General features: G+C 31.1%; 1 protein-coding gene across 1 annotated transcript in view; it reads left to right on the top strand.

The window, feature by feature from the left end:
* Nucleotides 1-13582, top strand: part of LOC127728478 (protein FAM91A1-like) — a 29121-nt gene extending 15539 nt beyond the window's left edge. The window contains exons 12-21 of the mRNA XM_052235879.1: nucleotides 1084-1178; nucleotides 1349-1435; nucleotides 1993-2198; nucleotides 2691-2778; nucleotides 3261-3371; nucleotides 3811-3924; nucleotides 4142-4205; nucleotides 5660-6218; nucleotides 6538-6607; nucleotides 8914-13582. Of these exons, the coding sequence (XP_052091839.1) occupies nucleotides 1084-1178; nucleotides 1349-1435; nucleotides 1993-2198; nucleotides 2691-2778; nucleotides 3261-3371; nucleotides 3811-3924; nucleotides 4142-4205; nucleotides 5660-6218; nucleotides 6538-6607; nucleotides 8914-9048 (1529 nt within the window). The 3' untranslated portion in view covers nucleotides 9049-13582. The remainder of the gene's footprint in view (nucleotides 1-1083; nucleotides 1179-1348; nucleotides 1436-1992; nucleotides 2199-2690; nucleotides 2779-3260; nucleotides 3372-3810; nucleotides 3925-4141; nucleotides 4206-5659; nucleotides 6219-6537; nucleotides 6608-8913) is intronic.
* The last annotated feature ends 267 nt before the right edge of the window (nucleotides 13583-13849 follow it).

The following is a 13849-nucleotide window of genomic DNA, read 5'->3' as shown; positions in this document are numbered from 1 at the left end:
TGTTTAGTGCTACATAATTCCATTGAGCCACTTAGTGTTTAGTGCTACAAAGGTTCCATTGAGCCACTTAGTGTTTAGTGCTACATAATTCCATTGAGCCACTTAGTGTTTAGTGCTACATAGGTTCCATTGAGCAACTTAGTGTTTAGTGCTACATAATTCCATTGAGCCACTTAGTGTTTAGTGCTACAAAGGTTCCATTGAGCCACTTAGTGTTTAGTGCTACATAATTCCATTGAGCCACTTATTGTTTAGTGCTACATAGGTTCCATTGAGCCACTTAGTGTTTAGTGCTACATAATTCCATTGAGCCACTTAGTGTTTAGTGCTACATAATTCCATTGAGCAACTTAGTGTTTAGTGCTACATAATTCCATTGAGCCACTTAGTGTTTAGTGCTACATAGGTTCCATTGAGCCACTTAGTGTTTAGTGCTACATAGGTTCCATTGAGCCACTGAGTGTTTAGTGCTACATATGTTCCATTGAGCCACTTAGTGTTTAGTGCTACATAGGTTCCATTGAGCCACTTAGTGTTTAGTGCTATAAAGGTTCCATTGAGCCACTGAGTGTTTAGTGCTACATAATTCCATTGAGCCACTTAGTGTTTAGTGCTACATAATTCCATTGAGCCACTTAGTGTTTAGTGCTACATAGGTTCCATTGAGCCACTTAGTGTTTAGTGCTACATAGGTTCCATTGAGCCACTGAGTGTTTAGTGCTACATATGTTCCATTGAGCCACTTAGTGTTTAGTGCTACATAGGTTCCATTGAGCCACTTAGTGTTTAGTGCTACAAAGGTTCCATTGAGCCACTTAGTGTTTAGTGCTACATAGGTTCCATTGAGCCACTTAGTGTTTAGTGCTACATAGGTTCCATTGAGCCACTGAGCGTTAAGCTAGCAACAATCAATCTGCTGAACTCTATGTGAAATAACATATTCATCTTTTTCTCTTATACAAAATGGCCAATCTGAAACAAACATTGATTTTGGAGACCAAAAAATCTGATTCAATAATGGATTTTGAAATCTTTGTAGAATGATCTGATAATAGCTTTAGAAAGTTATTTTGTATATTATAGAAGAAGAAAGTGCAACCAGTGGGGGAAGTAAAAGAATAGCTTTTCTGTTTGACTCTACTTTAACTGCCTTCCTAATGATGGGTAATTTATCACCTGTAAGTATTAATGTATCGTAATACAATTTTTACACATAATACAGTTAAGAAAAGATACATGTTTATAACAAACTTCTGATCTAGAAACATAAATTGAAAATTAGAATAAGTTGTGCTTTAAGTAAAAAATGATTGACATTTGTTGTTTATAACTATAAGTTTGTTTACAGGGATTAAAGAGTCATGCTGTTACAATGTTTGAGGTTGGCAAGTTAAGTGATGAATCATTGGATAGCTTTTTAACAGAACTTGGAAAGGTAAACTTATAATCAATGGATTGAACAATTTATTTTGAAATGCAGAGGTGAAAAAAGAAGGAAAGAAAAATATGAGGAAAAAAAATGTTCTAGTTCTCAAAATTCCTTTCAATAGATCTTCAAAGAATTATTGTACCATCTTAATCTTTCAACAGCAAACAATTGAAAAAATGAGAGTTGAGCATATTTAGAATCTTTATGTGGTAGAGGAATGAAGGAAGGTAGTTTGAGAGAAAAATATTCCAAGGAAATGATTGATGGTTGTTTGCCTTATATTGTTTAGTGGTAAATATTTCATGCATATATAGGATGATCCAAGGACATATAATATTGTGAGAAACAGAATACTTTTCTTCAGTGTTCATATAAATTTTAAAAGTAAAATGAAATCAGATTTTGTCAGTTTTGAGTAATATAAATGTAGGGGAATAATTCACCTTTAATGTAGTGCAGAAGTTATTTATTTATTTATCCAGCAAACTTACAAACTTTTCATTCAAATTATATTGATATGCATGTATAAATATCCGCAACAATAATAAATTGATGTTACATAGGTTGGTTTTGAGGCTGAAGGTGAAGCAAGAAGATACTTCCAACATGCCTTGACCTTGAGAGATACATTGAAGTTCTTACGATACAACAAAGATTTAAATATAGACACAGACAATGGGAATGGACTAGCTGTTGATTTAATTAGATGTGAAAGTTTGTTAGGATTAGATCATGCTACTAGAGCTAGAGTATTAAACAGAAATTATAGGTAGACTTAATTCACTGTCAGCATTTTGGGGGGTAAAGCTTGAACTAAATGCAATAACAATCCTATTGGGACAGGCTTGATAGCTATATAAAGCTATATTTCAGGCCTCATCTCTATCTTGAGAGTACAAACAAACATAGTGCATTTAGGTGAACATTCTTCAGAGCCTGTTCATTTCCATGTCAAGCAATTTATTAACATTTTATCTTCAGATATTCAAAGTTACAAAATTATGTATATGTGAATAACCATTCTTTGTCAAGAAAATAATTTTGTTGAAAACAGCACAAGTTGCAGAAAGTAAATCATGTTGTATTATATATGTTCTTTTTACAATTATGGAGGCCTAGGTGGAAGAGTTGCTGTGTTCAGCATAGCTCTTTATTTTAATTCAAAACAAATATAAAATATGATATATTTTGTGAGTATGTATACCAAATATATATGTGTTAAGCATTTTTAATGTTTACATGTAGAAATATATGTTTGTAGCTTGCTAGTATCCATGGCTCCACTGAGTTATGAAATTAAACCTGTAACCAGTTGTTTACCACAACATATAGGCCCTGCTATAGCTGAGGTATATTTAAAAATACTGTTTCACCTATTTCTGGGGTTAATACATTGTTGATGTTTCATTAAAAATACAAACGTCAAAAGATTTTAAATGTTCAGATATATTGTATATGTTTTGAAAACTCTGAGAATTAAGAATAAGCCATTCCCAAGAAAATTTCCTTATTTTAACTTTGAAATGACCAAATGAACCACCAAGTAAAAGTCAAATAACAGAAGAGAAACCAGTTTGTAGCTAGTTGTTTTTTTTTTAATTTCAACTAAAATCTTAGTATTCAAATCAATTGATTAGAAAAAAGTGAAATAACAAAAATACTGAACTCCAAGAAAAATTTGAATCGGAAAGTGTTCCTTGTTATTTCTGCATTAGTTTAACAGTTGATTTTAGCTCACCTTTAAACTGAACATAACAGTTGGAGTTGAGATAGATGCAAATGCATATGTGTTTTTTTCATGATTAAATATAAAATTCATTTTTTGTTTCAGGTAAATTCTGTGTGGTTCAAGTTATTCATGTACAAGTTAACAGGAAATGGGCCACCTTCTATGTTACTGGTAAAGGGAACACGTCTTCAGAGATTACCCAGTATATTTCAGGTAAAATGTCTCTACTTTGTGAGACAATATACTTTTCATGTGTTAACTTTATCTCTTGCATGCTCTTGTCATTTTAAATAGATCATTAGATTCAACTCAATTTTATAATCATTTTCTTCACCTGATACTAGACTTGAAATATTGTCTTCATTCTTTAATAGTATAATTAATTTGTTCTCATTCTTAATATGCATGAAATATTTGCCACGAGACTTCAATCAGATGTGCTTAAAAATGCTTTTCCAGTTGATTTTTCTTTACATGTTAGTATTTGATATAAGTGTATTGTGTATCAACTCAGCATTAGCATTTCTACCAAATTTGCTTTGGGAATTTTGAATACAAAAATATGCATTTTATTGATTTTATCTGATTTCAATAAGTTATTTATATATATGTTTATTCTAAGCAATTGCTGATTTTAAATTTTATTGAACAGGAATATGAAAGATTACTAGTTACTACATGGGGTCATGACCCAGGTGTAATAGCAGCTTCAAACATATTGGTGACTTTGAATGATGCTCTTACTCACTCTGCTGTTCTAGTTCAGGTTTGTAATGAATTTATTTGAATAATAACATACTTGAGCAGAGTGTCATTTATTTCACATAAAGTGTTCACTGTATAATTTTATATATTTTATGCTAGATCATTTTATTTTAAAGTTTACATTTAAGTTCTTTCTTTGGAATGTAATTGTAGATGCTTATAGAACAGAAATACAAAGTTTATGCTGATTTTATTTTATTAAAATGTATTTGTTTTAGGCACATGGTTGGCAGTCCAAAGGAAAGGTTGTGAATATTTCATTTCCTTTTAAAAAGGAAGATGGTAAGTCATCTATATATAAAATAAGACCAAACTTAACCAACCATGACCAACAAAATAATTTAAATGGTTTTATATATTGTTGGAAGATTAGTAATAAAGAGCAGAAAACAGCCCAAGGCCACCAATAGGTCTTCAACCCAGTTAGAAAATTGTGCACCTGGAGGCAGGCTTCAGCTGGCCCCTCAACAATTATGTATACTAGTTCAGCAAAATGGACGCCACACTAAACTCCGAAAACATATAAATGTAACAAAATTAAAAAAACATGCAAGACAAACAAAGGCCACAGGTTCCTGACTTGGGACAAGTGCAAAAATGTGGTGGGGTTAAACATGTTTTATGAGATCTCAACCATCCCCTATACCTCTAGCCAATGTGAAATAAACACACAGCAATTCACACATTCAAACTCAGTTTAAGAGATGTCCAAGTCCGATATTAGAATAGGAAACAGAGGAAACTAAGCAAAATGACCATGATCAACATAAATTAACACAAGACTACTAGCAGCTACTAACATGCCAGCTCCAGACCATTTAAACTGATCAAAAAATTATGTCTTCATCATAAGAAAATCAAGCACAATCTCTCCAATTTGGGGTTTAGTATCATGCCATCATAAATTATACAAGAAGAACATAACCCGTATCCTGCCAACTACTGGTTTTAGAACAAATGTGTTGATTTCCGATGTAAAGACCCTATGAGTGAATTAATATTAATTCCAAAAAATGCCATCTTTAATGACTTGACAACAGTATCATACCTATATCCATTCTAAATAATGTATGTATTTGACATTACAAATTTGAAAATACCTTTTCAATAAAATGATTGAACAACTTGTCTAAATTTGAATCAATTTAGAGCATGACATATGTTATAGATCTATGACTTTACATGTCTGTTTTGGCTTTTTTATGTTCATAGTAACTTCATACAGTATATAAGGCTATGAATATATACTTACACTGTGAGTGTTTTTTAATGCAAAGAGTTAGTTAAGTTGCAGAAAATGCTAATAGAAAAAACAAAATACAACCATAATAATCTTAGTGTGGAAGAACTTTTCTGTGTTATCGTCAATTTTAATGGTTAGTGAAAACATTGTCATATTAGGTTTGTTGTTTTAAGATTAACTCATTCAGACTCCATGGAAGATATGTATTTTGTCTTCTAATAAATTTTGTGGTTGGAGGGAACCAAGAAATAGATGGGAAATGATACTCCCTTTACAATAATACTATGACAGTATGCCATTTTTGTTTTCAAATATGCTGCAATACTCATTTATTCCCATAAAAACCCTTTCTACAATGTAAATTAAATGATATTGATAGGAATAAATTCAGGAAATAAGATGTAGTGACTTGATAGCAAAGTTGATGAGTGTTTTTTTGTATTGTTTTCAAGAATTTAATTATGTGATTTAATTTTAAAATCCAATCTTGCAGGTGCTTTTTCTAAAGATATAATTCATAATCACCCAGCAGTGCAATGCCTTTGTGAGAAAATTGACTTACAACACTCATGTGGTTATGTTTCTCTACTCAATACTGGTCTTAATTCTAAAGCAGTATGGAAAGATGATTCAGATGATGATGAATTTTATGATGATGTTAGTTATGATTTTAGTGTCAAGGGAGACAATTCCAGTATTTCAAGTGCAGATAACTTTTCCAAAGTAGATGGTGAAAATTCTCCATCACATCCATGTAATGGTGTAAAAGACCAAGCTTTAGCAGACATGTTGGCTTCAGAACTGGATATGTTAGACTCAGATTCTTCACTTAAATCAAATGACTTAGATGTAAAAAATGTAAAACACACAATGTCATTAGATTTGAAATCTGACACCTGTTCAAATTCTAGGAAAAAGTCATGTGACTATTTTACAAAACCAGATGATTGGGTTTTGTTAGATTGTTTCTTTGGCATTCCATTGTTTGATCCTATTCTTAACAAGGAGACATGTGCCAAGATTGTCTCAAATGAAATTTTTAAAAATGAAAGGTATGTAAACTTGTTATTCTTACAGTACATAAAATTTATCACTATTTATTCATATTAAAAAGTAACAGTGGTGCACATATATATACATTATCACATATAAATATATGAAAATAATTTTAAGTTTTCTTGAAAAATTCCTCCCTAACATCACAGAAACCAATACGAGGGTATATAAAACATCAATCTTGGTAATTTGATTAATATCAATGAAAAAAGGAACTATATACTCACATTCTCCTGTCATTTTAAAACTGAATATGTGAGAAACAGATAATTTTATATAACCCTAATTTAAAATGTTTTTTTTCTTCTATTTTAGTCTAGAAGAATTACTACATTCCAATAGAAGGTTAACGTTGATGTTGTTAGATTTTATTACAAAATGTCAGGTAATTTTATAGGAAGCACAAGTCTTTTCTTTTCTTCTTGTAGCTTTTTTTGATGCATTAAGGGAGAATATGTGACAAATTCAATTGGACACTGTCACCTTTGTCAAGTAACAAATTACACTCAATATTGAAATACTTACATTACTTCATAAGTAAAGACCTTTTATTTTTATTTATTAAAACAATTTAAGAATTTGATTTTTAATGGGAGGTAACTCAGATGATTACCTTTAGTGATAAATTGTCCTGTAAATGTACCTATTCTGATATATATAGTACACAAACTAGTGCAATATCTGCTTTTTGTCTTTTTATTTCTTTAAAAATAATTCAAGAAAAGCAATTTCCTCAAACTATATTTTAAGAATAATATCATTTTCCTAATTATTTTGTTTTCTCAATTTTTAATCTTAAAAAATTGAGGGAACTTTACACAATTTGATAATGTTAATACACATTGTAAGTCAAGTTTATTCCATACATTTGGCAGTATTTCATAATAACAATGATTATTCAAAACAGTTATCTGTAAGATGTAATGTTAGGTTGTAAATTACATATTTGTAAGGATGTCACATTTGCTTAGCTTGGGTCATTTTTGTAAGGTTTTGCCCTTTTTTCCGTAATGGTTTTTATGCCCCACCTAGAGGCATGTTTTTCGGTCTGTGCGTCTGTTCGTCTGTCTATCTTTCCGTTCGTCTGTCCGTCCGTCCATCTTCTGTCCTGCTTCAGGTTAAAGATAGTTTTTGATGAAGTTGAAGTCCAATCAACTTGAAACTTGGTACACATGTTCCCTATGATATGATCTTTCTAATTTTTTAATGCCAAATTAGAGTTTTTACCCCAATTTCACGGTCCACTGAACATAGAAAATGATAGTGCGAGTGGGGCACTTTTGTTTTTTATTGTTTTGATCACTGGTGTTTGATAAACAGTTTCACAGTTCAAAAAAAGTTATCTTTGTAACCTTACATGTATAGTAAAATAATTGTTGGGGAAGGGGGAATTCAATGTTTTTTTCATGCACATAAACTGCAATCGTATCAGGATGAATTTATTTGAATATTCCTTACCGGTTAATACATGAGAATAGATACATTGTAAATAACAATATACAGTATTTTATCATGTTTACTTGAACTAGCATACTTTTTATACGCCCGTTTACGGGACGTATTATGGTATGCCGTCTGTCCATCCATCTGTCCATCCGTCGTCAACATGTCGGACATTAATTCAAAAACGCTTTAATCAATATGCATGAAACTTTGGTGAATTGTTTATATCTATTGACGTGAGCTCCCTTTCATTTTTTATAAATTTCAGATTAACCATTTCTGAGTTTTGGGGTTTTATTCATTAGAAAAGGGGGGATTTTCCAGTTTTCGGACAATAACTCAAAAACAATTTCACCAATTTGCATGAAACTTTTGTGAATTGTCCATATCTATTGACGTGAGCTCCCTTTTCGTTTCCGAGTTTTGGGGTTTTATTCATTAAAAAAGGGGGGATTTTCCAGTTTTCGGACAATAACTCAAAAAAAATTTTAACAATTTGCATGAAACTTTTGTGAATTGTTCATATATATTGACGTGAGCTCCCTTTCGTTATTTATAAATTTCAGATTTACCGTTTCCGAGTTTTGGGGTTTTATTCATTAAAAAAGGGGGATTTTCCAGTTTTCAGACAATAGCTCAAAAACAATTTCACCAATTTGCAAGAAACTTTGGTGAATTGTTTATTTCTATCGACATGAGCTCCCTTTTGATTTTTTTAAATTTTAGACTAAACGTGTCCGATTTATGGGGTTTTATTTATTGCAAAAAGGGGAATTTTCCAGTTTTCGTACAATAACTCAAAATTGCTTTCAGCTTTCAACATTTTTTATGAAACTTTGGTAAATTGTTTATATCTATTTTTGTAAGCTCCCTTTTGATTTTTATAAATTTTTGATTTAACGTTTCTGAGTTATAAGATTTTATTTGTTTATAGTCTGACAACAGATTTACTAAGTATTGCGCAACAGCACATTGTATTGCACAACAGCAAGAAATCTTTCATATAACCAATTTCAAGTTCTTTGACTACATTTATTCAGAAACCTATATTATATCAAATATTTAATTACAATCCAAATTCAGACCTGTATCAAGCTTGAATATTGTGTCCATTTTTGCCCCAACTGTTCAGGGTTGGACCTCTGCGGGCATATCCAGCTGCGCTCAGCGAAGCAGTTTATTAATATTTAGACTGGTAAAGTTTTGATACAGTTTTAGGTAATTCATTTTTCATACTTTTCTTTTCAGGCAGTTTCAGGTGAAGTAGCCCAAGAATCATCAACTCCCTCTGGTGGTGAACATAGTACGCCATACCCTACTAAAAGTTTGTTGTTTTATAATGGACAGTTGGACATTTGGGCAGAGAGATTAAACAGAAGATAACATAGACTGAAAACAATAGAAATCCTTTCTTGATTTTTGATTCAGAGCATGTGTATTGTAACAAGCTCATTTGGTTGTATAACATTTAAAAGTTTTGTAGCCTTGCCAAGTATAGGACTGAGAAAAGTTATGGAAATTGAAACCTTGAATCTATCTGTAGCATAAATTTTTCCAACGGTTTCACAAAAACAGATTCAATAGGACCAATTATTATAAAAAAAGAGTGATAAGGCAAGAACAAAATAAGGAAAATTCAAGTAACAACTTAATGTCAACTGACATTTTAAAAGATACAGATGTTTATTAAGATATAATTAACAAATGAGTATGAATACAGAAAATTTAGTGAGTGATGAGGTGCAATACTACAAAATGTTTTGTGGGCTTTTCCCAAGATAAAAATTTAGGATTTAAACCTTAAAATGTTTTACAATGGGTAGACAAAATAAACTTTTTATTTTAAAACTGATTTAAAAAAAAATAGGAAAGACATAACTGACAAGATATTCTTAGTGAAGAGGCAGGAGGATTGGGGATTAAGACATAGTTTGATTTTTAGCTTTTATAAACAAATGAAAATTTGAATTCACGATTATTGTCATTGCCTTTGTAGCCACCTTTCTGAAATACAATAAATCACTGGATACTGTAAAAAAAAAATATCCCTGCTGAAAGAAATCTCTATTTTATAGGGTACCTGCTCATGAAAGACTTGTATTCTCTTTTCTTTCCCTTTATGTACAGGTATCTTATCTTAATCTTGTTTGTACTTAGTGGACCAGTTTTGTTTTTATTTGCTTTGTTTTTTTATTGTGCCGGTAGTTTTAAAATATTCAGAGATGAATTTACAGAAAACTATTGATTTATGGAATATAAAGCTTTTTTAGAGCATAAGTCTTTAAGTCACTGTATGATGTGAACATTTTCATTTCATACTTCAAACTAATTGACTTGACTGTGTAGTTTTATCTAAAGTCTCCATAAGGTTTCTTTGCAGTTGTTACATAATAAAATATATCACATTATCTGTGTTCCTGCACTTTTGGTGGCAACAACATATTTATTCATAGGAAATGACTTATGAAAGCTATTACTTGTAATTATAACATAATATGTTATACAGGTATCTTATGCCACTCTGAAGTGCATGAAATGCAGATACATGATTGAGGTTATGATATGTAAGGCTTAATATCTTCTTGCTATGTTATTACAAGGTGCTGAATATACATGCACAAGTTAATAATCCTAGTCAGTCTTGTTCATTTCATCATACATTTACTTGCATAATTTCAATAGGAAATCCTTATTGTAAAGTTGATTGTGACAATATCTGTATAATTACATGGATAGTTTAGATTTCTATTTCATAATTTTGATGACTTGAAGTCCTATCATTACCTAACCTCGCTTACCGGTAAGTCAGAGAACTTGTTAAAAGTGAAATCTTGTATATGTTACAGGCATTTTCTAAATTTAGGCATTTTGTAAAATGCAAGATTCAGGCATTTTACATAATGACTATTTTTTCTAGGCATTTTATAAAATGCCTGGAAAAATTGAAAGGCATTTTACAAAATGCCTGAAATTATTTTATAGAATGAAATGTTAAAAAAAATAATTGAAAGCTTTGAACAACAGAGCAGTTTTATTTATGATAATTACTGAATGTTAAAGCTTGCAATTTAAGAGTTTTAATAATCAAAAATAAAGTTTTACTGAATTATTCCAAATTCACACAAGCAGAGAACTCGACAATTATTTGTTATTTCTTAAAAATGTTTGGATGACAGAACTGTTACACAAAATGTTTCCTATTTTTTTTTGCAAATACATTTCGGAGTAAATAAAATTGAGAATGGAAATGGTGAATATGTCAAAGAGACAACAACCCGACCAAAGAGCAGACAACAGCCGAAGGCCACCAATGGGTCTTCAACACAGCGAGAAAATCCCGCACCCAGAGGTGGTCCTCAGCTGGGCCCAAAATAAAATTGTGTACTAGTTCAGTGAAAATATGGACGTCACACTAAACTCCCAAACATATAAATGAACTAAAATTAAAAAACATACAAGACTAACAAAGGCCAGAGGCTCCTGACTTGGGACAGGCGCAAAAAATGCGACGGGGTTAAACATGTTTTGTGAGATCTCAACCCTCCCCCTATACCTCTAGCCAATGTAGAATAAAGAAACACATAGCAGTACACACAGTAAAACTCAGTTTAAAAGAATTTGGTTTTAGCATTTCATCCACATTTGGAGAAACTTGGATCATGAGACATTTAGCTCTTTCGTTACTTTTGCTGATAAAACACTTAACGTTTGACAACATTGGGTTTCGCAATAAGCACACACGTCACACATGAATATCTTCTTTTTCATATGTTCCCAAAAGATTCAAAGTACATTATCATGATTAGTTTGACTTGTATCTTTTGGCTTTTAGCTTTTAAAGGACTGAAGCAGATATGCCCATGAAGGGTGATGCAGCAATAACAGGCTTATTCTGTCAATGCAACCATATTTGTCATTTTTGGGTCAATTTTCGAGATTTTTACCACAAGTAACTTCTGTCTCAATAATTCTCAATAATGTCTCAATAATACATCAGATGGCAAAGACCCATGAATTTCTTTGAGGCGGTGAAGATGGAGATACTCATATCTTTGCATCACACCCAAACAATGCCTTGTATGGCAAAACCCATGCTATATAGGGGAATTTGTTTGGATGTGGATGTATAAATTCTCATTCTTTCTGAATGGGGACATTAAATATATTGCCACATGTTAGTAAAGTGCAACACTCTCTGTACGTTAAGAACTCTTTGACCGTTCTGCAGGTGGAATTTTCTGTCCCTTTCCAAAAAACACTCATTTCAAGCGGCAGTCGAAATTTCTGTCCTTTATCCAGGTTAATCCACTGCTGAAATAACTCATATGAATTATAACCAAATTGTTCTCGTCTTAAAATGCATGAAATATTTGCTACTGAAAGCAAGCAAATCAATCAGTCAATTAAAAACAAACTACTTTTTCTCATCTTTATATGTTTCACTTCACTGTTTTGATTCGATGTCCAAAAAAATTCGTTTGTAAATTTTGTTCTATTAAAAGAACAATTTGTCCTTCTGCCATTTTGACAAAATAATCATAAATTTACTATCTAAAAATACAGAGTGAGTACATACCTAACGTAGTTTCACTAAAAAAAACATATCACATGACATACAAACTTTCCCAGCTGGTTTTTGAAAAATAAATTAATTCTACCGAACCATTAGTTATTTTCTTTGCAAGATGTTGTGTTTTTGTCCACTTTTTGTCATATGCATCTCAATGATATCCTTTTTCTACAAATTGCCTGAAATTGAACAGGCAATTTGTTGAATTTTGATTCAAAATTTCAGCCAATTTACATAATGACTAGGTATTTTTAGTCATTTTATATAATGCCTGTCAAGGTTAGGCATTTTATAAATTGCCTGAAATTTCAGTCATTTTACAAAATGCCTAAATTTAGAAAATGCCTGTAACATATATAAAAAATGTCAAGAAAAGCATAAAAAATATTAAACTAAATCATGTCTTTAGTCACAAAATGTCTCAATTTAGACAAATATTGCAGTACATGTAAATGCTTTCTTTCCCTTTAGCTTGCTTGACATATATCACAAAGTATTTTCGTTGATCCATATTTTAACCTTTCATAGTGTGTAAGGAAGAAGTTGTGTATCAGTCTTTTGTATTTTCACAACAGAAGAATAATTATTGTATTGTATGCTCAATTGAGAATGCAATTACATGGGACCACAGATAAAGTGATTAAAATATCAAATAGAATTTTAGGTCTTAACCATTTCAATTTGGTATAAGAAAAAAAAAGGAGAAGAAAATGGTGTTGTGTTACAACTAGTTATCAAATTGCATTTTTTTCATGAAGAGTATTTTAGGCTATTGTAGGCAATTTAGCAGTGCAATTGAATCATAAAAAAAAAAATCATACCTCATATTAGATCGGCAATTTTGCTTGTTTATATTTCCATTTGAATGGTTGACACCATTCATTTATACTGTAAAGAACATTTACAAGAATGAATAACTGAAAGATTTTTGTTGTATTTCAAAGCCTCCCCCCCAAAAAAAAACTTGTATATTAAATGTTAATGTCTCTGTACCAAAGTCATTCTCTAGAAAGCAGTTTAGATACAAGCTAACTGCTTATATATACTCCTATTTTTACAGAAAAACATATATATGTCAATATTACAAAGTAATCTTTCTACATCTTGAAGCACAGTCGTTGATCATATAAGTTGGTACAAAACCTTTCTCAATGAGAATTATTGTATATTATATTGATTGTGCAATGACGTCCCAACAGCATTCACTTCAAAAGCAGACATTACAACATTTAAATTATATTGATTCACTGTTGCCAATCTTACATGGTATTTTATTCTTTGAAATTGTTAATTTATGGAATTTAATATTTTATGTTATTTATCAAATAAAATAATTATATTTGTTGACTTAACAACTTTCATTAGTGCATTAATAAATCTGTGGAAGAAAAATTCTGGTATATGCAACATAGTTTGTATGGATATTTGATAGCAATAAGAAATATCACTTGGTTCAGATGTCGGTGAAAAAATCATATATGGATATCTAATACATAGATATCTCTTGGTTCAGACATCATTTTTATACGCCCATTTACGGGACGTATTATGGTATACCGTTGTCCGTCCGTCGTCAACATGTCGGACATAACTCAAAAACGGTTCAACCAATTT

This window comes from Mytilus californianus, unplaced genomic scaffold (assembly GCF_021869535.1).
Source record: "Mytilus californianus isolate M0D057914Y unplaced genomic scaffold, xbMytCali1.0.p SCAF_1, whole genome shotgun sequence".
Classification (NCBI taxonomy): domain Eukaryota; kingdom Metazoa; phylum Mollusca; class Bivalvia; order Mytilida; family Mytilidae; genus Mytilus; species Mytilus californianus.
Note: the sequence above shows the minus strand (reverse complement) of the source record. Positions and strands in the feature narration are given on the sequence as shown.